The sequence below is a fragment of the Nipponia nippon genome, unplaced genomic scaffold (genome assembly GCF_047370975.1).
Source record: "Nipponia nippon isolate SJK-2023a ecotype South Korea unplaced genomic scaffold, ASM4737097v1 scaffold_10, whole genome shotgun sequence".
NCBI classification, from domain to species: domain Eukaryota; kingdom Metazoa; phylum Chordata; class Aves; order Pelecaniformes; family Threskiornithidae; genus Nipponia; species Nipponia nippon.
In genome coordinates, this window is record NW_028262291.1 from 36,415,959 (window position 1) to 36,439,402 (window position 23,444).

General features: G+C 35.9%; 1 protein-coding gene across 5 annotated transcripts in view; it reads left to right on the forward strand.

Annotated features, from left to right (window-relative positions):
* FMN1 (formin 1) overlaps positions 1–8,570 on the forward strand; it is a 188,407-nt gene extending 179,837 nt beyond the window's left edge. For all 5 annotated transcript variants that reach the window (XM_087746611.1, XM_087746613.1, XM_087746612.1 and 2 more), the window contains one exon: positions 452–8,570. In XM_087746611.1, the coding sequence (XP_087602737.1) occupies positions 452–496 (45 nt within the window). In that variant the 3' untranslated portion in view covers positions 497–8,570. The remainder of the gene's footprint in view (positions 1–451) is intronic.
* The last annotated feature ends 14,874 nt before the right edge of the window (positions 8,571–23,444 follow it).

Below are 23,444 nucleotides of genomic sequence, written 5' to 3' on the forward strand. Positions count from 1 at the left end.
GCAGGACAGGCGGCAGAGATACGAATGACTACACTTGCTTGGGAAGAAGTCATTAAACAACATAATCTAGCTAATGCTAAATTAGAGCCTTTATGTCAGCAGAAACCATTCCAGACAACAGAAGGTATTAGATTCACAAGAATTTGAAATGTATCTGGTTTTCTCTAGCTGCACTGGTCTTCACAGAGCTGTGTATTTTTAAAGGTACACAGTATTTGACAAGTGTGTAGCTAAAGCAAGCTCAGTTTCTCTACAGTAAGTAACGAACTGGTTCTGAGCCTTCCTTGAGTGCTCCAGGTGTTAATTTTTTTTTTAATTAAAGAAAACTCTAGTCTACTGTGACTCGTTTAGTATTTCTCAGACTTCTAGACCAAATGCTCATGGCAACTTGAGAGGAAATGGAAAATTATAGACAAGAATGATAATAAAACTCTTTCTTTTTCTTTAACAGAAAGAAAGACTACGTCAGAAGGAAGCCAATGTGACTGCCAACTGAAAGAAGAAAGATGAAAATGATAGTGTGACTTCATACCTTGCATGATGCTTTACTACACCCATGGCCCAGGGAGCACCTTATATTAGATACTGAATTCTGCTTTGCTGATCTGTTCCGAGACAATCCACTAAAGACTTTTCAGTTCCTTCGGAGGGGTTTGTACATTCAGTGGAGGGAATTCTAAGGTTTTTACATGGCAAGCCAAAATTATTTTCTGTAACTCTTCCTTACATTGCTTAAAATGTATCTGGTTGTTAATGGTTATTTAAAGTACTCTTTGCATAATGCATTAATATGGAAGAGCTAAAATGAGCATTTTGGATGCTGAGTTAAGTAACGACTAACAACCTGTAGGTTATTTACAGGGCTTTGTGTAGATGAGAGCCAATATGCCATTCAGCTCACAAAAGACTATTACATCATAGTTTTTGTTACTTGAGCAGTAACTGAAGTAAAATTGACTGATTCTAAATAATTTTATGGTGTTTCAGTATTGGATGCATCTTTCTAAAACTGATTAAATGTAATTATAGATTTATCCTGTATTTTACTATAAATATTTTTATAGAAGCTTCAGCTTATGCCATACATTGAAATGGAAACAATATTTTGCACATGAAAAGGAATAGCTTCAAATTCTTTAGTTTTATGATTGATGGCATAACTGATTAATTATTTTTATGCTTTTAACCTAACATTTCCTAAATTTTGAGCTTCAAAAGAAAAATTATTAAAATGTATATTTTTATTTCATTATATATTGAAAATATCAATTCCATAAAATGATGGGTTTATTAGTCATTATTCATTGAACTAAAATACAACAATGTGTCTCCATGAAGTTACACATTTGCCATTAAATCTCTGGCTTTCAATTCTACTGAAAGCTTTCTTTTAAACAGTGAATATCTCACTCTAAAATATATTATGCAGCCTGCTCTTATCCCCCTATATTTGTATGAAGAAATTGTCCAGCATACATATATATATATAAAAAATTAAATTTAATAAGTAAAACTTGAGGAAGAAATAAGAGTCTTACTGTCCTCCTGTAACATTATAACCATTGCCTGTAAAGTAGCAGAGCCTGAAAAAACCCCTACAGAATATCCATTGTTACTTGAAGATTCTTACTGCATTTCAAGGATTTGGACTCTTAGAAGGAGAGATCTTGAAGCAGAGGTTAATTTAAGGTAAAACAGAAAAGTGATTTTTAAATACAAGTAGATAATGGCCTATAAATAGGAATGACAAACTGGAGAAAATCTGCTTCTGCTTGCTGTCCGTAAGAGAGAAATCCCTTTCTTTATGGTAATGGTGTCTGAAGCTGGTTATGAAGATAAATTAGATGAAGCAAAAAAGTACAAAAAGGTAATGGGGGAAGGTATTAGTCCTTTGCTTAGGAACTGGAAAGAACATACATGAGACAGACATGGGTTATCCATATGGCAAATTAGGTAGAGAAACTGTGATGAAACCTAAGGCAAAGTCATCCCTAGAAGTGTATGCTTATTAAGAAAAACAGCAGTTGTGGAGACCTCTGTTCATTAATTAACTTGAAGATTTCATATATTGCAGGTTTCTTAAATTAATATCTCTCTCATTCCTGCATAAATAAAAATAAGGGAATCAAGATTCCCTTGTATGTTTTAGAGTTTGTAGCTGCTGCAGATATACTCAAGATGTGTAAGCATAATTCTTATGAAAACAGTCAATAATATACCAGCAAAAATAATCTGATTTGTTGTTTGACTATTTCCATTGCAGAGAAATAAATTCCAAAGATTTAAGTTTTCTGTCTTCCACCAAATAGGTAAAGTACATTTGTTTCCAATATTATTAGTGATAAACAACAGGAGCAATAATACTTATAAAAGCCAAAGAACAAGGCAATTCTGATGAGTGTTTAAGCAAACAAGTGTTGAGTTTTGATATGGTTTTCTATCTGTCATGAAGATAGTGTATATTGCCATTTGACTTGATCGGGTATTTTTCAAGGAAATGTTTTACTTGAAATATTAATCAACAAGAGTAGCACTGTTTGTGGAAAAGGACTGGTCTTGAAAATTCTCATTAGGAATATATTATGGAAAAAATATTTTAAATTACTGAAATATCCTCTTTCAAAATTTCTAAATGTGAAGTTTCATTTTTCAGTTCAAATTGACTTTTCATTTTGCAATGTTGAAAAATGTATATAAAAAGGGACTAAAATTAAAATTATTGATGTAAAGCATTCCTTGATCAGATTTATAATTCTTTTTTCAGATTATCAATTTACCAAAGTTTTGAGAATTTAGGCTATTTTTTCAGAAGATTCAAAAACTTATATAGTACAGAGGCATTGTTTCTTCCTCATCTTCAATTGGACAGGCTGGAGGGGGTCCAGAGAAGGGCCACCAAGATGATCAAGGGTCTGGGAAGCCTGCCGTATGAGGATAGGCTGAGAGAGCTGGGTTTATTCAGCCTTAAGAAAAGGAGGCTTAGAGGTGATCCCATCACCATGTACCAGTACTTAAAGGGGAGCTACAAAGAAGATGGAGACTCCCTTTTTACAAGGAGTCACATGGTGAGGACAAGGGGTAATGGGTACAAGTTACTTCCAGGGAGATGCCAATTGGACACGAGAGGTAAATTTTTCACAATGAGAACAGTCAATCATTGGAATAATCTCCCTAGTGAAGTGGTTGACTCCGCTATGCTGAACATGTTTAAGACTCAGCTGGACATGGTGCTGGGCCATCTCGTCTAGATTCTGCTAGAAAGGTTGGACCAGATGATCCTCGAGGTCCCTTCCAACCTGGTATTCTGTGATTCTATGATTCAATTGCACTGATTTTCCTCTCAAGACAGAGATTCTGATTCCAGCTTCACCCATGACTTAAATCCTCTACTACTAGTTAAACTATTTTTCAGTGAAAAAAAAGAATTCACCCAGACTATTTGATTCATTCTCTTAATCAAGACTTTAAGACTCTTGGATGGAATTCATCAGCTAAATATCACACTTACACCCCTAGCGATACCCAGAAGTGTCTTCAGACAGTGATGGAAATGACAATGGTACACCTGCTGACCTTAACTAAAATGTTGAGTTAGAGAAGAGATATTAACAGATACTATATATCTATGTAAGCCATTTAATTATGAAATATTTAGACACTACAGACATAACAAGTGGGCATCAACCAGCATTCATCTTGGGGTCACCAAGTGTCACCAAAAGTTATGTTTTTAGCTTGCATTGAGTTTGGTGCCTGACTTTACCCTGAGCTTTCTAGTTTAGGAGGAATAAAAGGAGACAAGGAGAAAAGAAAGAAAATAAAAACATGGAACGGAACAGAAGTCTCTGGTATATGTCTACATTGCTGTCAAGGAAGTAAAAGTGATGAGTGGACTAAATTAAGCCAAGCAGCAATAGCTAGACAGTTACAATTTTCCAGGCTATGTAATTTAAAATACCTCTACACTACATAGAAGTCACTTCCGTGACCACAAAGTAGATGTGGCTTAAGAGGGGTTTTTTTTCTGTTTTTGTTTTGTTTTCAACTCTTCTATTATTGCCAAGCTTCTCAAAGGCTGTAAAGCGAAGCACTATTAAAACCCATATTACTCAGTAGGTCCTTATTGCCCAGGAAAATTATATACATTACTGATTTATAAATTGAATTATTAGGAAGAATTTAGTTTAGATGAGTAAATATCAAGAATTTGTGAAGAGTTCTTTAACTTATTTATAACATTACCACTTACCAATTTTAAAATGAAAGACCTTTTAGCATCTTTGAGATATTTTGACAATATAAATTATGTTTTCATTTTGTTTTTATTAAGCTATGAAAACTACGTAGGTGTTTTGCCATGACTAACCCATGTAAATGTTTTATCATGTGCTTTATTATAGGGTTGTAAATTTATAGATTGAATATATTATACTTTTGTATTTAACTTAGAAATTTTTTGCAGGAAACCAGAAACTGTATGATTGTCAGTTTCTGTACATAAAGTAGAATGGATGGAATATTCAGAAAGCAGACAGGAAAATAATTGTACATCTTAAGCAGTTATAGGAAGGATGAAGTTTACACAGGATTTCAATCTTTCTGAATTGCTGAAGATATATCCTCCAACCAGATATAAACAGCCAGGGTACCTCTGACCACTCTTATTTTTTTCTACATGAAACATGAATAAAATATTTTGTTTTCCATATGATGTACAGGGTTCTTATTGCCCTGACTTTCCAGTAGATTGTTAGCATTTTCTTTCTTAGATCTAAACATCTTTCCCAGCTGATGAATATGGGACACTGGAAGACTGTGTATTTACTTATTTAATAATACTATTTCTTCATTGCTTCAGGTCAACATCTTGAAAATGGATGCCTTAATCATGTGTGGGTGTGGAATTTCAGAACAACCCAAATGTGTTAGAAATATTAATCTCATTACAGCATTGATGTGTTTTTGAAAATCCACCTCCTTAATCTGTGTTTAGGCACCAGTTTAAGCTTATAATTTCAGGAAATCATATCCACCTAGTTTTTGCTCATTCTTGGCCTTGTCTCAATCTTGTTCACTATTGTTATGGATCTCGCTCTTTCTTTTTTTCTTTTTCTTTCTTTTTTTTTATTTTTTAAACGCCTTTAGAATTTATTAATGCCAGTTAGTAAATTTCAGGATTTTTCAGTCTGGAGAGTTCTCTCTGGCATTCTTCTTTTGAAGATAAACCTATGATTAATGTAAAGAAATGTAAAGAAAATAAAAAAGTTAAGAGGTAACTTGATTATATCAATAAGTTGCTTCAAAGAGAGAAAATACTAGGAACTAGATGGGTCCTTGAGCCAGCAAGGACAAATATAACAAAGGCAGTATAAAAATAAAACCCAGATAAATTAAAATTAGAAATAAATTCTAAACTACTAGTAATGAGGCTAGTTAACCACTGGAAGAAGTTAGCAGAGAGAGTTGTGGTTTCTCCTTTTTCTGATGCTTTCAAATCAGGATGGAACATCTTTCTGAAAGGTTTGTGTAGTCTAATGCAGCTTATTGGACTCAGTTCAGATGTACCATATCCATTGGCTCACCAGTTCAAATAGTTCCTCTAGACAGAAAAATGTAAGAATAAGTACATCAAAAGACCTAATAACATATTTTTTTTTCTCAACTATAATGAAATATTCTCATCCAACCTAGAAGAGCTCTTCGTTGTGACTTTAAATTTAAAATATTACAAATAGTGTGGTGTAGAACAACATAATGCAGGAAACCATTGCCAAATTATAAAAATTTGTATTTCAAATGATTAATTAATTAATATCTGTCTGATGCATCTTGTGGTATTTACAAAGTAGCAAATTTATGTACTCAGGAATTCAACACTGTTTTAGAGATTCCCAATCTAGGTCTGAGAAAACTGTCATTTTGGAATGACAATGTGAAATCCCAGAATCACAGAAACCCTAGTACCTTAGTATTTGTCAAAGGTTTGACAGTAGCTTGGGTACAGCTAACACGATGCAAAATTTAAATAATGGTCTCTCCTTTTAGTGAATTATTAGATATGACCTGTTAATATCATTACCAAACATTTCCACTGCTCAGTAGGGTTTGAACCATAACAATTTTATGCAATCGTTTTAGAGATCTAAAGTTCAAAAGTTCTGCAAGCAAAATTGGCAAAGCTTTTCAAAAATACTTGGTTTTGTAAGTTTTTTTCAAAATGTCTGCAAAACTTTTCTTTCTTGAATTTTTTTTTTCAATTTTTTCAATTCAAAAAATCTTCTTAGAAACATTACTAAAATGGATGTTAGTTTTTTTCTGCTTGGTGAAAATGTGGTACACCTAAACTCTGTAATATTTTCAGTAAATTTGACAATCTTCAACGGGCTTTGAATGATTTTGATTTAATACCTCATGAATTCAAACTTTTAAATTAGGGCCTCTTTGTAAAATGTAAGCATTGGATGTAAGAGAACATTTGTTTTAAGAAGCAATGAAGAAAAAATGCTGAACTGATAATTTAGACCCAGAATGCACCACGTTCCTGGGAGGACATTATCAAGTAGCATAAGCTCTCCCATAATGTAGAACAGCATTGCGTTTCCTGTGGTTTGTTTCTGCCAGATGTCACCTTAGAGTAAATTAAAGGCAGCAATTTTTTTTTTTCATTAGATGTTTCTGGTTAATTTCATTTCATACTTTGTCACCTCAATTTCATCTTTAACAATCTAATATTGAGGTAACATGAAGCCTTTTTATAGAGGCTGATCGTTTAAGTGCTTATATATGCAAATAGTTTTATTTATGTAAGTATTCCTGTGGCCCACACAGTAAAAAATGTCCATAGAGGACATTATAGGGTCATGGGAGTGGATAAAATCTCTTTTAGAATCCTGTTATGAGAACTATCCTGAACTATCCCGAACTATCCCAATATGGGACATGGTTTTCTTTTCTGTGGTAGGATCTGCCTCAAAAGGTTTTGGAGCTCTGGGAGCTTTTGGAGGATGGAGGATGAGGCTGTTGGCATGGCATCTTTGCTTTAGCCATCAGTTCCTAAAAGTATGGCTTCTCTGGAGTTACACTGCAGTTGAATTCCCTGAGCCAAGATTGTCCCAGGAACTCCTGGAAGGGAGACTGGAAAATACCATCAATGGCATACATTTTCAAAAGGGAAAGAGATCATAGTTACATTTCCAGATTAAAGTAAAAGCTAGCAGACTCTTCCAAAATAGCAGAAATTTTGTATAGTTGTAAGTATCCTTTAATTAGATTCTCTACATTTCAGAAATTCTGCATTCATATATGAACTTCATTCTGTGCCTGTGTTCTTATATTTATTGCTTATATGATTATTTAATATGAAGAGAATCACTTCTATATTCTTACTCTTTTATTGTGCTGTGACCACTAAAATGTTGCCTACAAAAACTGTTGAAAGAGAGATCCATTAACAGAGTCCCAACAGGCAGTTGTATTTCAAGTTTCCCAGGGTTGTCCCGCCAGGAACCTTCATATTGCCCTAGAGGTAAGAAATGTTTAGCTGCCACCTGAGTTCTCAGCCTTTCCTAATCATCAACTAGTACCTGCAGCTTAGGGCCAAATGAGGGGGCCAAATTCTATCATCACTGATAACTATTGTCTTCACTGCAATTAGAAGTTAATGGGGGCACAAAATAATCCTAAAGATGGCAGGTGGGGTGTTTTTGTGATACCCATTAAACTGTAATGTATTTGATAAGCTCAAAGTCCTAAAGAGTACTGACACAGTCCAGGATTCATGTACTATATTGACTCTGACAGACAGCATCCTTATAGGTTAAGCTCAAGTGACTTTAGAAAGAGGAGCTGTAATATCTGTTCACTAGTCGATAATGTTTCTTTAATCTTTTTTTGAATCTGCAACAAGATTATTTTTGTCAATCTGTGAATTACGGATTAGAAAAATTTGAATAGTACATTTTCTCTCTGACTTCTCCCAGAGTGACCAAGCTTGTAGTTCTGTATTTTTGCTTTCTCATTTGGCATGCTGTAAATACATTCCATTGTAGTTGGACAAATGCTCATCCTGAGCAACTATCCACAGATAATATGTTATAGAAACTGCAGAAACTGTGTAGAGATCAAAGAATATAGCACTATTTCCTACTGCTTGGAGCATCAATAGTCAGCAAATGAACATATATATTGTATAGCACCTGATGCGTATTTCTTAGTTGTAAAGTAGTTTAAGGAATGTATTGCCATTAGCAGCTAACCACTATAAACTGGATAAAAGCCATGTTCTTCTTCTTATACTTCTTTTTTTTTTCTCTTTATTAGAATGACTTTTTGTGGTGTAGGTATCTTCTAGATTTTAGAGGGAAAGATACCATTTTGTAATGAATCAAAATGGAACAAGGTCACAGTTCTATACTTCTTTCATATCTGACAGAAAGGTGAAGGAGTAAAATTGATTTCTTTTCATTCCACATAAAACCAATACATTTTTCTGATTCCTTTTCATTCTGTTATTCATTTTGTGTTACAGTTCAGTGTGTTTTAGAATGGCTGTAAAGAAATTAGAAGGTCCAGCTATGAATCTCATTCCTTAAAGATTCCCTGTAATGTTCAAATTCAGCAAACTGGCATGGGGAACTCCTCCCCTATCACCGTTTTTCTTCAGCGATTCAAAGAATTCCCCACTCTCCTTATTTAATTAAAAGTGAAGTCACATAGTTACCAAACTGGTTGCTAAAGGTCCAAGAAAAACTCAACTATTCAGTGAGGAGAGGTCAATTAACTTCCAAACCACAGTAAAGATTTACGCAGCTTTACTGAGTACGAGTTGAACTTTAGTAATTCCCCTAAATTGAGCACAACCCAGTTTCAAAGAGTTAGACAATCAATACAGTGTTTTCACGCATTTTTGTTACTTATTTTACATCAAGAAAGCCTGTCTCTCTGAGTACGAGACAGAACTTGTGCATTTAGTTATGTAATCGACTTCTGCTTAATTCCAGACCAGAAGTATGTGTGAGATGGGAGATGTATCTGAGTGTTTTGGCATTACATTTTATGCATTTTTTCTATTACTTATCCAGGGGCCAAGTAAAGAGACTCAGTAACGTACCTAAAATGAAAATGTTGGTAAAAAATGCCATTGAAACAATATAAAGCTTGCTATTTCTTTCTAGTGGATTTTCATTTGAAGAAGTCCATCCTCACGTAACTTCCTGTTGAAGTGTTTGGGTTTGTTTGTTTTAAAAGATGATATTATATCAGATAATCAAGGCAGCTTGTCTTGGACAAGCTTCTATGGGGGCTTGAGTGCTAGTCAAGTAAAATAATCTGTGTGAATGCTCAACAGGTCCACTTGTAACTACTGTAGCCTGAATAACACTGTTTCATTTGCATATAGCTCAGAAAAGGGAGAGACTTGAGGGGGAATTTAATGGATTTTCAGGTGTCAAGTTCAGAAAAGCTATGTCAAATGAAATGCATTTTTGTCATATTGCACTGGTTTTCAAACATCAATGATACCTGTTGCAAAGGAAGAGAAGGCTCACGCTCCATGTCAGATGGGACTGGATAAAGACTTTTACAGACAGTGAGTAAAAGTACTATTTCTTGTGGCAGCTCTCAGCAAAGCTGTGAATGCCTCGCTGATGACTGCAATATGTTGCCCAGGAGAAACAGAATTATTTTTATAGTTTTTTGAAAATATGTATTTATTATAATGACACTTTTGGGGGGGGGTATATCAGCCTCAAGAAGAAAAGCTGCCCCTGTCATTCTACTCAACTATTACTCTCTGAAGCACAAAGCTGAAAGCTTCACCATATTCAGAAGTTATAGGAAGCAAAAATGGAGAAATATTATTTTGGAAGGAATTGGAGTTGGCCTCTGGAAAGTGGTTTTAGTAGGATTATAGTATGATTTTCAGCTTTCATTTAGTTATTTAGAAATTTTTTTTTGTTTTCCTTTCCAATCATTTTGAGTTGAATAGTTGCACTGTTGAACGTTATTGTTGGTACTCTTCCCTCTCTTCTCTCCATATGACTCAAAAGCATCAAAATACAGGCCTCTCTGGCTGGTTAACTTCTCTTTGAAGATGTAGCAAAATGGCAAATTCTCTCGCAATGCTATTAATATTCTCTGTGTACCTAGCAAGTTTCACAGATGTAACAGGGTTTAAGTCTCTCATGTCCATATGGGATTTGCTTTAATAGAATCATAGTTTTGCTTGAATGTTAATACATACACTCAGCAGTTATATATTTGTTGTCATTTGAATTGAGCTCAACTTTGCATTTTTCATCCCACAAAATGTGCAGCAAAAATAATGGAATATTAGTTTGGTTTAGTTTTTTTGTTTTTCAGGAATCAAACTCCTTTGGGTAGTTCTTGACTAAATATGTTATAAATGTCTTAAAAGAATAAGCTAAATAGATCCAGGTGCTTTTTTTTCCCCCTTCACATTGTAAGTGTGTGTGTGTGTGTGTGTGTGTGTGTTTCTACTATGTATCTGAAAGTTTGATTTTCTTGAAAACCAAGACGTGCACATGATTAACTTTGTAAAAGTTATTGAAGCGGAATGGAGTATTTATTTTTAAAATAAATTCTTAAGGAAGCATTGACTGTAAATAAAAGACTATATTTTCCTCCTCAGTATTTTTGTTCATTTTATCAATTGTATTCTTGTATGCAAAATATATTCTTAGATACTGTAGATTTCTCTGTCTGAATAATTCTGTCTAAATAATGTTTTTTATTTACACTGCTTTACTGATCCAGTTAATATTCCAGGTTCAGTGTGCTCGTTAAAAAGATACACAATATTTTGGGGATCTGCAAAGAATTCAAACATGTAGCTTACTGATGTAAATTTCTTGAAGGCATTTTAATAAATCTTGTGGGGATTTGCATCTGAAACAATTTGCACACATGTCTGGGGATGTGAATTTCCCTTAGTTCTCATGCCACTTTTGGCAACTTTTCACCTTTCTAAATACATAATATTGAAAAGCTCTTCAATGCTTTTCAGTAACTCAGAGCATACTGCCCACAAAATGATATTAAAATAGTATCTCAGAGATATGTATCATTCACGTCTCCAGATGCTAATATTTGGGCTCCATTATCTAAGGGGGAAAAAATCTATAAATTGCATTATAATTTTATCTATATTTTACTGTTACTTGTATTAGTCTAGACTGATAGCCTAGGAAACCTTACTATAGATCATTAGAGATATTTTTTCCATTTTCTCTACAGTCAGAATAGAAAACAATTACAACTGAAGTATAAAATTATGCAGTAATTTCATCCAACGACTGACCATTGCGGGGGTACAGAAACTGGAAGCATCTTCACCAGGATGCTCAGCAGCTTTCCAAAGACTGGTATATTTTAGCCAGTTTTGAGGGGGTTTTGGGCATCACACTTTGCATAAATTTTAAATAGAAAGAATGTGATTTGGTTTTAGATATTTCTGAGAACAGCATTAGTGTGTTGGTTTGAAAATCATTATCCTTAGCCAATCAGAGGTTGGAGTGGTCACGTCAACAGACAGTAAGAGCAAAGACATGCTATGAAGGACTTTTTGAAAATTATAACAAACCACTCAGGTTAAAAGAGGCAGTCAGTGAGAGGAGTCACTCAGTTGAGTAGAGATACTTAACAAATCTACAGCAGCATGATCAGACCAATCATTTTTGGTTTGAAAAGTTGCATTTCTCATCACAGAAGAGACTAGTGCATTGAAACTGGAGAAGACAAGAACCTGAGCAAGGACTTCAGCTACATAAATGAATTGGTGATGCTAGACAGAAATAATCACCAAGATGTAGACATTAACCAAATATGAAGAACTGCTTGCAATCAGTTTTCTGTATTGGGAAAACATGCTAGATGCTTAAATACCACAATGATGAGCATGTTAGAAATATCTAGATAGGCACTGAACAGTTCAGCAAGTATGTAATCAGTTAGATTAGCCTGATTAAAATTAGCTAAGCCAAAGCAATGCAACTTAGAGACAGCTGCAACAAATGATTTAGTGTTCATTAAGAACCTAAATTTGGCCCTCGGGTCCAAAAGAAGTGTTGGGGTCCTAAAGTTCTTGAACTGTCTTTATGCTTCTTGGAATCCAGGATTTTTTCAGCAACTCACAAGATCTAGCCAAAGAGCAGTATTTGCCATAGTGCTGTGCCAGTTATTCTGAGGGAGAAATACCACATGCAGGGAAGCAAATACTTCAGATAAAGTGAATTTATTTCCAAGAATAAACCCACATAATAACACCAAAATTGAATAGAAATCCAAAATAATGAGACCAATCCTGAAGTTCTAAAATAAATGCTACTCTTCTGAACATACAAAGCTCTCATCAGACATAAACCTTGTTTTCTATGCTATATTCTTCATTATTTAATTGTTAGTGTATTTCAGCTCTAGGGTTATTGAAAAGTGTTATTTCATAAATACAGAATGAATTGATGATAGACTGCTGTTAAGTACTATAATAGAAATTGTCTGCTTCTAATTAATAGGTAGATTAGATTCATACAATTAAATATTTTCAGAGATGCATTGTTTCATATCTGTAAATATTACAGCTATTTATCCATGAGTTAAAGTTGGAGATAAAAGCAGGCAATTCCTAAGTTATTTTATTTATAAATATGCAGATACATATATATGCATATGTATATTATTTTTATATATATATAGACACACATCTCTAATACAAGCTATGCTATTTATACAGTAAAATACATTGATCCAATCATAGATCTAATATCTATATTTCAGTAATATATAATGAAATTTTCATAAATCCATTGGTTCAGGAAAGGAGAGTTAGCACAAAATCAGTATTAAAAGCTGGAATACTGTAGTTATTGAAATAATTTAAAAGCAAATGAGCTGATGACAGTAGCATTTGAGATGTGCTTGTCAGAAAACTTTAATCAAAGCAGACTGGGGATTTCTATGTGTAACCTCTTTCATGAGACACATCCCAAGGTGCTTTGCAAAATAATGAAATTAACAATGCAAATATTGATGAATACACTAGGTCAAACAAAGCAGTCCTTGGTCTTGGAAGTGCCACTACCGTGAGTCAACAAACCAAGGGATTCCAGATGCAAAAAAAGTACAAGCCACAAAGCCAGCCAAACAGCACATTGGCCTTTCACTCTCTGCTGTGTTTTTGGGAAGGATGAAAAAAATGTTCAAAACAGTTTGCAAGTCTCGGTTTTGTTTTCTACATAATTGTTGCATTTCATTGTGTCTATTTGCTCTAGGTTTTTTGCATCTTGCAAACAATCTTTGACACATTCATAACTGTGCCGGATCATTTCTGTAAGCCGCTGGATGAACAGGTGTATGGGCTTCAGAAGCTTCTGGTTTCCATATAGGCTATCTACTGTATGGGCTACTGCTGGAAGAATTACTGTTCTTATATAGGTAATTCCCACATGCTTAAGAAAAATTGGGGTTTTTCAAGTTTGGTCTTACAGTACTCTTTTATCTATCCCTGACAAGAGAAACTAAAACTCCACAGATCACAGCTGAAGACAGGCTGAAAAGAAATGAGTGGTGATAAAACTTTTACAACTTATTCTTTCTGAGTGAAACTTGTTTAGGCATGCTGGGCCTTCATGAAAACCCTCTGCAGCTTCTTGAAAAGAATGTGAGGGGTGAGTGAGGAATAATTTTTTCAATGGCAGTGTGTTATAAGACTTCATTCTTTTTTTTTTCTTTTGCATTGTTTCCTCTTTGCAAGTTTTTCTGTCTTTCTCTTTCTCCCTCCCTGTTTAAGAAACCATTACTAGTTTCATGTGCATTTATCCAGCTCCAACGTTTGTTCATTGCTAATAATGAAATTTATTCAAACTGTAAATTCCAGGACTGCAATGATTAAGCCATTTGAAATAGCTCCATTAATTGATCTCCAAATTTCTCAGCCAGTTTATTGGTGATACTTGTAAGCATTTGTACTAATACTTACAAATTTTTATTTCAGACTCTATTAGTCACAGAGTCAGGCACAAAAACCTACCACACAATTTGTAACTAATCAAAATAGTGCCAATCAACCACTGAGAATTCTACAATTACGTAACTAGCTGAGCAGTAAAATTTGAAATTAACTTGTTATGAAAAGCTTGACCCACAAAAGGCCAATTAAAGTGAGCTCCAAAGGACCATGTGTGTGAGTTAAGGCAAATATTTTTAAATTTTTATGTCTATATTTTTTATCTTTCACTTCTCTTATTAACCTCAAAGAATGGCAACATGATGATCTTCAAAAGTGCTCTTTGCCAGTCTCACTTGCAGCATCTATAGCAGCATTTTGCACTGTTGATTAGTTATGAATCAGACAGAAGTGTGCTGTGCCTATTTTTTTTTTACTTTGAGCATCTTTGATGTCCATTGAAGTACTGATGAAGACTGGCAGTGCTAGTTTTATATGTGATTCAGAGCAGTCATAATGACCCTGTCTTTGAGAGATGCAATGGTATCATGCAAATGTTCCAAGGAGGCTGTGCATTCATGTGGGATAACAGGGTTTGAATTATAGATCACAAAATGCTTTCAGATGTTTGAGGTGTATGCATTCCCAAAACATTGCTTCCCTTAGGGTCTGAAGTTCAGTGATTTTAAATATTTCAAACATTTTTAAAGATTTCAGAATTTTAAAGGAAAGCATAATGTGAGAGAGATTCTCTGACTACAGAAATTAGTTCCTAGAGGATGAATAAGAGACAAGAGTTAAGAGAGAGAGAGAGAGAAAGAGAAGGTGTTTCACCATGTGAATTTTGCCCTCTCTTTTTTCCTGATTTAAAGATCAGAAACTTTCATATAATGATCTTCTCCCCCTGCCCCCTTGGATGATGCATTCCAAAACACCAAAATGACGATGCAGATCCAAGATGGGTTTCTGAGACTGCTTCATGCATGCACTTCTGAAGTTGTCATCTTTATTGCTTTCATACAATAGCATATTTTTGGAAGTTTTCACAATATCACAAGAATACGTCTTCTTTCTACTCATTGCTCTCTGCTTGGTGATACTGCCACAGAAAGCAAGTTATGTGACGATACGCCATGTCCTGACAACAAAAAGAACACCTTGAGATTTTAAAAGAAGTTTTCCATCTCTTCTCGTCTTAAGTATCTTCTAAAATATCAAACCAAATCCATCTGCAAGCCTATTATGAAACTATTACATTAATAAAAAATGTGAAGAGAAATCAGATTTTCCAGAAGCTGAGAAAAGAGTTAAGATTCTTAAAAACAACTTGCATATGAATCTAAAGATCCTATTCCAAGCCAGGCAGAAAATCTGGATATTTTCCAAAAGCAAGATTCAATATAAACTTGCATCACACTGTGATGCTAGCATGTCCTTTCCTTTAAGCAGCATTGAACAGCTGAGAATCATTCACCTTACTTTAGTAGACGTTTTTTGAGAGAAAAGGGGCAAAGGCAATATTAATTTTTAAGTAATGTGAGCACAAGTAATCTGATGCCAAATTGCCCTTTTTGCTCCTGGGATTGTGTTGAGCTAATTCCCAAGGCATCCTTCTGAAAATGTATCCTTTGGACTGAAAAAAAAAAAAAAAAAGGCAAAAACCACCCTCTTGGACCCTACTGTTTTAGTTCCCTGTGTGAATCTTCTGGTTTGATTTAGGAATGTGCTGCTTGGTTCCCATGTGCATTGTTGTTGTAGTATTTACTTTGGAAGGAAAAGTGAGTATATGGTTCACGCCTTAACCTTGTCAAGCTTCCCCCTTACCAACTTGAACTGACACCATACAAATTCTGAAAGGCCACAGCCAAAATTAATCATAAACATTAACCATAAAATATTACTCTTGACCCTACCAAGGGGCAGACCTCTAGGAATAACATCCTGCTCCTTAAGAAAATAACATCCCTCTCCAACCGAGAAGAACAGACGGTCTCGTCTATGCATGACGGACGTGCTGACCTGTGCCTCAGGGAGTAACATCCGATTTCAACTCAGAGGGTAATAAGCACTCCAGGCCTTACATTATGGAAGTCCTTCCCCAAACACAGCCCTACATATAAGCTTTGGCAGCTTGCGTCGTCTGCATAAAACAAGTCCTCTCCAAGGTTGTGCTCTAAGGTTAGGTTTTTATGCAAAGCCAGAGAGACTAAGGCTGAAGCTGGGAAAATTAGAGCTGCCACCTCAGCTGTTTTGACCTGAATGAAAACTGTATATATGCTTCACATCATTGTACCAACAATGAGCCCTGAGGAAAGGCTACAGTCTGTAGCTCCTTTGTAACATTTCACTTGAATAGACTCTATGCTTGGTTTATTCTTAAAGGCACAATCCACAGATTGAAGAACCTATTTCCATAGCTATCAGGCAGTATCTTGTTCAGCAGCAAATTGAATTAATACAACCCTCGGAAATCTGAAAAACCCAGAACCAAAATATATTGCCCAATACTAATTTTATTTGGAAAAGAAATAATAGATCAAAGAACAACTTACTTTATTGCAAGTCACTGGAGATGAGACTTAGGTGCCTAAATCAAGCAAGACCTGCAACATTGAATGAAGCATTTCCTAAATATCACAAAAAATCTGGGCGTGGAGCAATAAACCAGATTGCTTCCCAGGAGATGTTGGTTGTACTGGCACTGACAGTGAGAGATTTCAGCAGCAAGCTGTTGAACTTGTGTCGAGGATGCCCTGCAGCTATATTTCTGATATTGCATTCCTCCCTGAATGCATTCCCTTGCCAGCAAGGGCAAGAAGAAAGTAGCACCAAACCTCACTTTGCAGGGGTTCCCCCCAGCATAAACCCCCTCCTCAGTGTCACCTCACCAAGTGACTTTGATCTTCCTTTTCCCAATGTGTCAGCCCCAGACGGAAGGCGAGCTGCTGTTGGGACAGGCAGGTTAAGTGGGAAGAGAATCGGGGAGAGAATAGGATGTCATTCCTAAATGTTGGTGGGCTTGGCAATGGTGTGATGTAATCGTCACAGAAGATTAAAGGAAAATTTCCCTGATAACCCTTGTTTTTCCCTGTGCTGGGATAGAAAGCAGGGTTTCTCTCACCCATTGAATGATGCTAATTAAAGAATAAACTTCAAGCTTTTGCAATTAAATTATTGCTGGTACCCACGTTTGTGAGGTCAAAACTTATCTGGGATCTCTGTGCTACACTGAAGTGCAGCTATGCTCCCAGTAAGTGAATGTGGCAGATTTGATAGAGATGGCAGAGGTCACTGCATTGTCATCTGCTGGATAAATGCCTTGAGGTGAGTGAATATTTTTACAGGAATTGATCTGTACTTGATTTGTACTTGCATAGTCTATTCATATCTAACAAATATAAACTGTACTCTACCCAGATGGCTTATTTCTGACAACACAATACAAACTGAATACACTCCTTTCACAGTAATGCCAATAGATCTCTCCTGCATTAATAATCTGTTTATACACATTCTGACAGCAGACTAGACCTCATCTCTGAGATCAGTACCTGACGCTCATATTTCTTCCCTCTTGCCCTCTGTTTCTTGCCACCATCCATCACACTGACTCTTACTTCCTATCCTCTCCTGTGAAATAGACACTACCTTCTTTTTTCACCAACAGTAAAACAGATCAAGGTGGTTCCATGTGTTGGTGAAGATAAATGTCGAGGCTAAAATCTTTCCTTGTGTGGCTTCCATTAAATTTCATTGGGCAGCACTTGCACACCTTTCAGCTGTGATGCACAAAGGCTAGTGTTGCAAAAGATTTTTGGAGTCTCATCATGCCGTTTTAGGAAACTAGTGCTTCTGCACTCCTCTTAATTGAAATCAAATGCCATTTAAGCCTCCCTATGTTTTGTGACTTAGTCGTCCAGTCTTTCCAAATAGCCCCTTCTCTAATGGTACAGGTGGTACATTATGTCTAAGAGAAGACTGACAAAACGTACCTTGGAATTATGCAAAGAGTATTTCAATGTAATTGTGATAAATAAAGATAGTAGGCTACATTGAAGATGTTTTAGCGTTGGGGATGTAGCAAAGATAAAGATGAAAACATGTGAAGGTGCATTTGAACCTAAGGCAATTCTCACTGAGTGAGATTTTTGCTTCACCCAGCTTCTCTCTTGGGGTGAGGTAACGGGAAGTCTTCTCACTTGTCATGGTAACGTGCTAGGAAGAGAAGAATATTTATTACCATGTGTCTGTGTATAAGGCTTTGTTCTTGGTAATGACTAAAATATTTGGTTCTGAAGGAAGGAGTTTTATTTTGGTTTATGAAGGACATTGTTGCAAGAACTAAGCTTGGTTGTACAGGCAAAGGAAGGTTGCCAACTTCTGATAGCCCATCGACACTGCCAGTTTACAAAAACCTGCCAGGGTCGCTGTTCTTTCAGCTGGCTGAGCGATGGCAGTTTCATCAGCAGGCAAAGTTCAGAATTTCCTTCAGAGGAAAACTGACTCTGACTTTTTGAACTTTCAGACTACTGGGCTGAGCAGAGTGAAAACAATTGTTTAGAGACATCACGCGTGGATCTAAGGGACAGATGGCTCTGAACTATGCCAGAGAATTATGATAAGAGATCCAGGCTGCATACCAGGATTTTTTCGATTTGTTTCTTTTTAATTATTGTTCTTTCTCTACTGTTTGTTCTCAGTCTCGCTTGCTTTTCATTGTTTCTCAGTAATAGTGAATACACGAGATATTCTGCTAGAAACCTGAGGCCACTTAATAAGCAGCCAAAAGCCGAGTTCAACTCACATTCACAGAGCAATGGCTTCCTTGAATGCGAAGATACAAACTGAAGGCAAGTTGGATGTTATGGTTTCTCAGAGGCTTTCAATGGTGTCCCTTCAGTGGCAGCTCTCTTTTTAAAGCATATTCTGTACAAAAACAATCCTAAAAGCAACTTAATGGTGAAATTAAAGATCTACGTAGATTACATTCCCAATGCAAGGGAATGGATTAACTTTTCTTTCAACTCCTGCTGCTTAATGTTGATTTAATATATTGTCTTGACTTTTAATAAGGTTATTGAAAGATAAAAGCATATAAGGAGCTGTGCCACAGATGCGACAGTCAGAAGTTCATATGCAAAATAAAAAGAGACATTATAACAAAAAGAAAATTGAACGTTGCTTGATAAAATCTGGCTTTGTTTTGATGCATAAAACAGCAAACACTGTTCCACACTGAGGTTTTCAAGAATGTCTTAAGTATACAATGCTTCTGATGCCACCCCAGTTGCCTATATATAGATCTGTCTTGTGTAAAGAATTTAAAAAGCATTAGAATGGAGAAATCAAAGAGACAATAAATTTTAAACCAATCTTATTGTCTGCAGCCTAAAGTGTTATTAAGATCAAAGTGGAGCAAACATCTGGCATTTGCCTTTCTGCAAAAATTAGATCAAATTACCTACCATAGGATTTAGATCCATTCAGTAAGTTATTTCCATTGTACACATAGTTTTCTTTCTCCTTTTTATTTGCTAGGTCTAACTTAACACCCAAAATCTAGCCTCTTCATTCATTTGGAGTTGAAACAAATTAACAACAAAAATGGAAATATATGTTCCTCGTGAACATCTGTTTCCTAAGGAACATTCAAGGTCCTTCAGATCCTAAGGAGAGAGGTTCAGCTGGCCTTCATCTTTGCCATTAAGTGTAATTGTCTGGAAATAAACTTTACTGAGTGCACACAACCCTGTTCCCCTCCTTGAAATACAAATTCTTCATGCCTACTGTTGTAATTATTGTCATTGTTAACTTTATTCCATACTAATCACTCATAAAGTATGTTGTTAAGAAGCTTGGCACACTGGCCCATACTTACATGTATAAACTTATCAAATGTACATTTTTCAAACTTTTCAATGTATCATCTAATGCATTCTTAGGCTTTTGGTACCTTTCTTTAGAGAGATAAATACATGTATGTCATATCTATATAGCATGATTTTTAAATTCTCTGCATAGAAGAATACACTAATACAAAGTTAAGATTGAGAATGTGTCTTTTCTTAAATACAAAAAAGACTGTGCCTTTATACCTCAACAAGCTAATTACAAAACATAGAAATTCAGTAAAGTTTAACTTAAAGGAAAAACAATATTAAAGTCTTCAAATTAATCCTTAAATAAATCAAACAAACTTAAGAGTGCTCTGTAGTGATGCCATACAATAACTATAAAATTATGATTAATCAATTTGAATGTTGGTGTCCCAGATGAGATGTAACCGACACATTGATTCTTTCCAATTGCTTTCTTGCTGGAATCCATATTGATATTACTAGACCGAAGGATATAGCTCTCAATTATTCTAGAGAGATGGAGGTATTATTTTAACCTTTGTTCTTTTGATCTCTTGTAATATGAATTGGAATATGGCTGTTTCCATAAGGCATTCTTTAAAAAAGGAATGCAAACATGGCAATTTCAAATTTTATTTGCAGAAGTTTTATTGGGACTCAATGTAACTTCTCCATTTGATTCATTCCCAAGCTATGTGACTTACATCTGTATCACAGCAAGGAGGAGTTATTGCTTATGGCAACTTAGAAGTTTATTTTTTTTAATGCAATCCCAAACATTCTTCTTTTATGTCAGTATATAATTTGATCCTCATATCTTGCTCCTTGATCATTCAAAAAAAGGTAGATTATTAATTTTATTTTCAATATTTTTAGAAAATAATAGGAAGGGGAGCAAGTGACAGTTAAAATTTCTGTACTCCTCCCCCAGACCCATAAAAGCTAGGGGAGGAATTCAGGCAGCCAGAAGCCACACATTGTCAAAGGGCACCTTAAAGTCATCAGCTACATTCGCAGGCAGGCAGTGCAGACAGGCTTCAGATGTTTTTATGAAGCTGCATTACAAGGTAGCATCAAAAATCTGCACCACTGGGATTTGTTACGATACCTGTGCGTTGCTGTGTATTTCTGGTTTCAGTCTCAGCTGATTAAAAAAAAAAAAAAAGGCAAGGTATCTGAATCTTATTACGGTTAATCTTTTTGATACCATAAGACCAAGATCTGATGGTTATTAAAAATATGTCGCAGTGATATCTCCAGTGTTTTGGCTAAATCCAAATACACATTATTTTTTTCACTCCCTTAAATTTTAAATGATGCAGCTCTCCCCTTCAAAAGTCTTTGGTTAGTACAACCGTCCAGGTAAGCAGAATGACTCAGAAAAAATTTTGGACCTTCTTCTGCCAATATTGACTGCTGTATTTCAGTAATTAATGAAGTGCTTTCTAAGGCAGGTTTGAGTTATTTGGAAGGAATAAGATGTACGTTTTTTAAAAAGCAAAGGAAGACTGTGTAAGGGGAACACTGGGTTAAGCAAACCAGCATTCTCATCTCAGTCTTCTACCAGTGACTGGGTGCTTCTCCTTTAGGAAACCTTTTGGAACTAACACCTCTCAGTTCACTTCTGCGCACTGGACAGCACAGAGAAACATTAGCCCCCCAAGGGCACAGTTCTCCAGTGCTCCTTTTTTTTTTTTCACTCAGGAGAAAGTAAATTACAAGGTTAATTACTGCATAATTTTTGCAAATGCAATGTCCCTCTTCCCAGCCAGCCACCACCGCTGACAGGCAGCTGGAGCGGAGCCACGATGCTGTCTGTTCCACTGACCCATCCAGGACGCACCATACCTACTGTGCGCATGTGTTGCTCAGATGTCTTGCACATGCTCAGCAAATCTGACATGCTCTTGATGCCTCCGTCCTATAATGTGTGTGTGAATCAACTGCACAGCACATGGATGACAGAGCACACACAGAAATCCCAAGCAGAAATCTAGCCTACCTCACTGGGGAGAGAGAAAAAAATATTCTTATTTCTATCTGTGTCCCTGAGAGCTGATTGAGGTGTGTGAATTCTCTCTCTGTAATCTTCTTTTGATCAGTATAACTATCTATAAAGCACACGGGATCTCACAGTGGACGTATCTTCAATTCAAAGCTGCTATGTAGGCCAAACGTAAATTATAATGAATGTCTGAGCTTGTTAGCATATAAGTAGTAAGGCCATGGTATTACAGAGTACTGGAAAGGTAAGTCCAGGAGGTTTTTCTCTCTGTTTTAACTATTCAAATGAAGATATATATGCACATCTTTTCAAGGAAACTTATTCTGTCCAACTGTGCCTATATCTCACACCAGAAAAAAGTCAATTGCCTTTTAGAAATAATGATTTTAATGCTATTAGCCTTTCAGTAAGTTTGAGAAGCACAAAAAAATGCTAGAAGAGAAGGAAGACTGAACCAAAAAGCCTCTAAAAACTCCAGACAACCAGGACTATTAGACTGCTCAGCTCCATTATTTCACACGGGCTTTGCATGAAGGAAAACCACACTGGCTCTTACCAGCATCCAGCTTTTCAGAGCTGGAAATGGGACATCTGACCCTTTTCTCTGGTTATCTGTGTGCACTACAGGAAAGCACTGCATGTTGTTCACTCTTAAGATTGTATATCTGACTATGTCACTGTCAGTCCTTTGAACTAAAAGGTGTACATCTGAAATAGGCCTATATTACTGCTCAGAGGCTTACGTGAAGTCAGAGACGGTTCTCAGTCCAGTTCAGTGAGATGGTGATCCCAGTCAAGAGCCACTTTCTCCACAAGGGCAGACAATGCCAACACTACTGCAGACAGCAGGATTGCACGGGGGACTGCAATGATTGACCGAGTCCCTCACACATCTGACAGGGTGGCAGGTTTAGAAAGGTAAAATTTATACCACTACTGCTCATCTCCCACCGGCGGGGTGGAAAGTTTGAAGAAACCTGTTCTCTGTGGTTGCAGTCCTTCCTCAACACTGGCCTTGCTCAAGTGCTGCCAGCAGGGACAGAGAAGGTAAAAGAAAATGGCAAATCTTCCTTTTCCTTTTTATAATCATTTTTCATCTCCTCTGTCCCTGTTTACAGCTTGTAACGTGCTATATTGTATAGGTGTTCCTTACTCTGTTTTTCTAAAAGTGGGAGTAAACTGCTAGCTAGATGTAAAACTGAGATAAGGTGTAAGGCAGGCACGCTGACTCCAACTTTAACTCTACAACAATTCAAGGCTGATTTATATTTTGAACTGTCACTATATGGTTTACAAGGGGAAAAGTGCAAGTAAAGATTGAGATTTTCCTTCTATAAATTGTGGAAGGGTGAGGGGGAAGTGACAGATCTCATTTTAAAACCTTATTGAAGTAGCCGTGTTGAATGATGGTGCCATTGCTTGTCTCTGTGTCTCATTGTCATAATGTAAGCCCTTTTATAATTAGAAGAAACCACAGAAGTCAGAGTAAAGTACAACAGATCCAGAAAGAGCTGGAAACTTAAGGAAGAAATGAAAAAAAAAACAACAATAGACATGGGCTGGAGAAGATATTTTATTTATTTGTTACTAGTAGTTAAAATGACGTACAAAATGCTGGGAA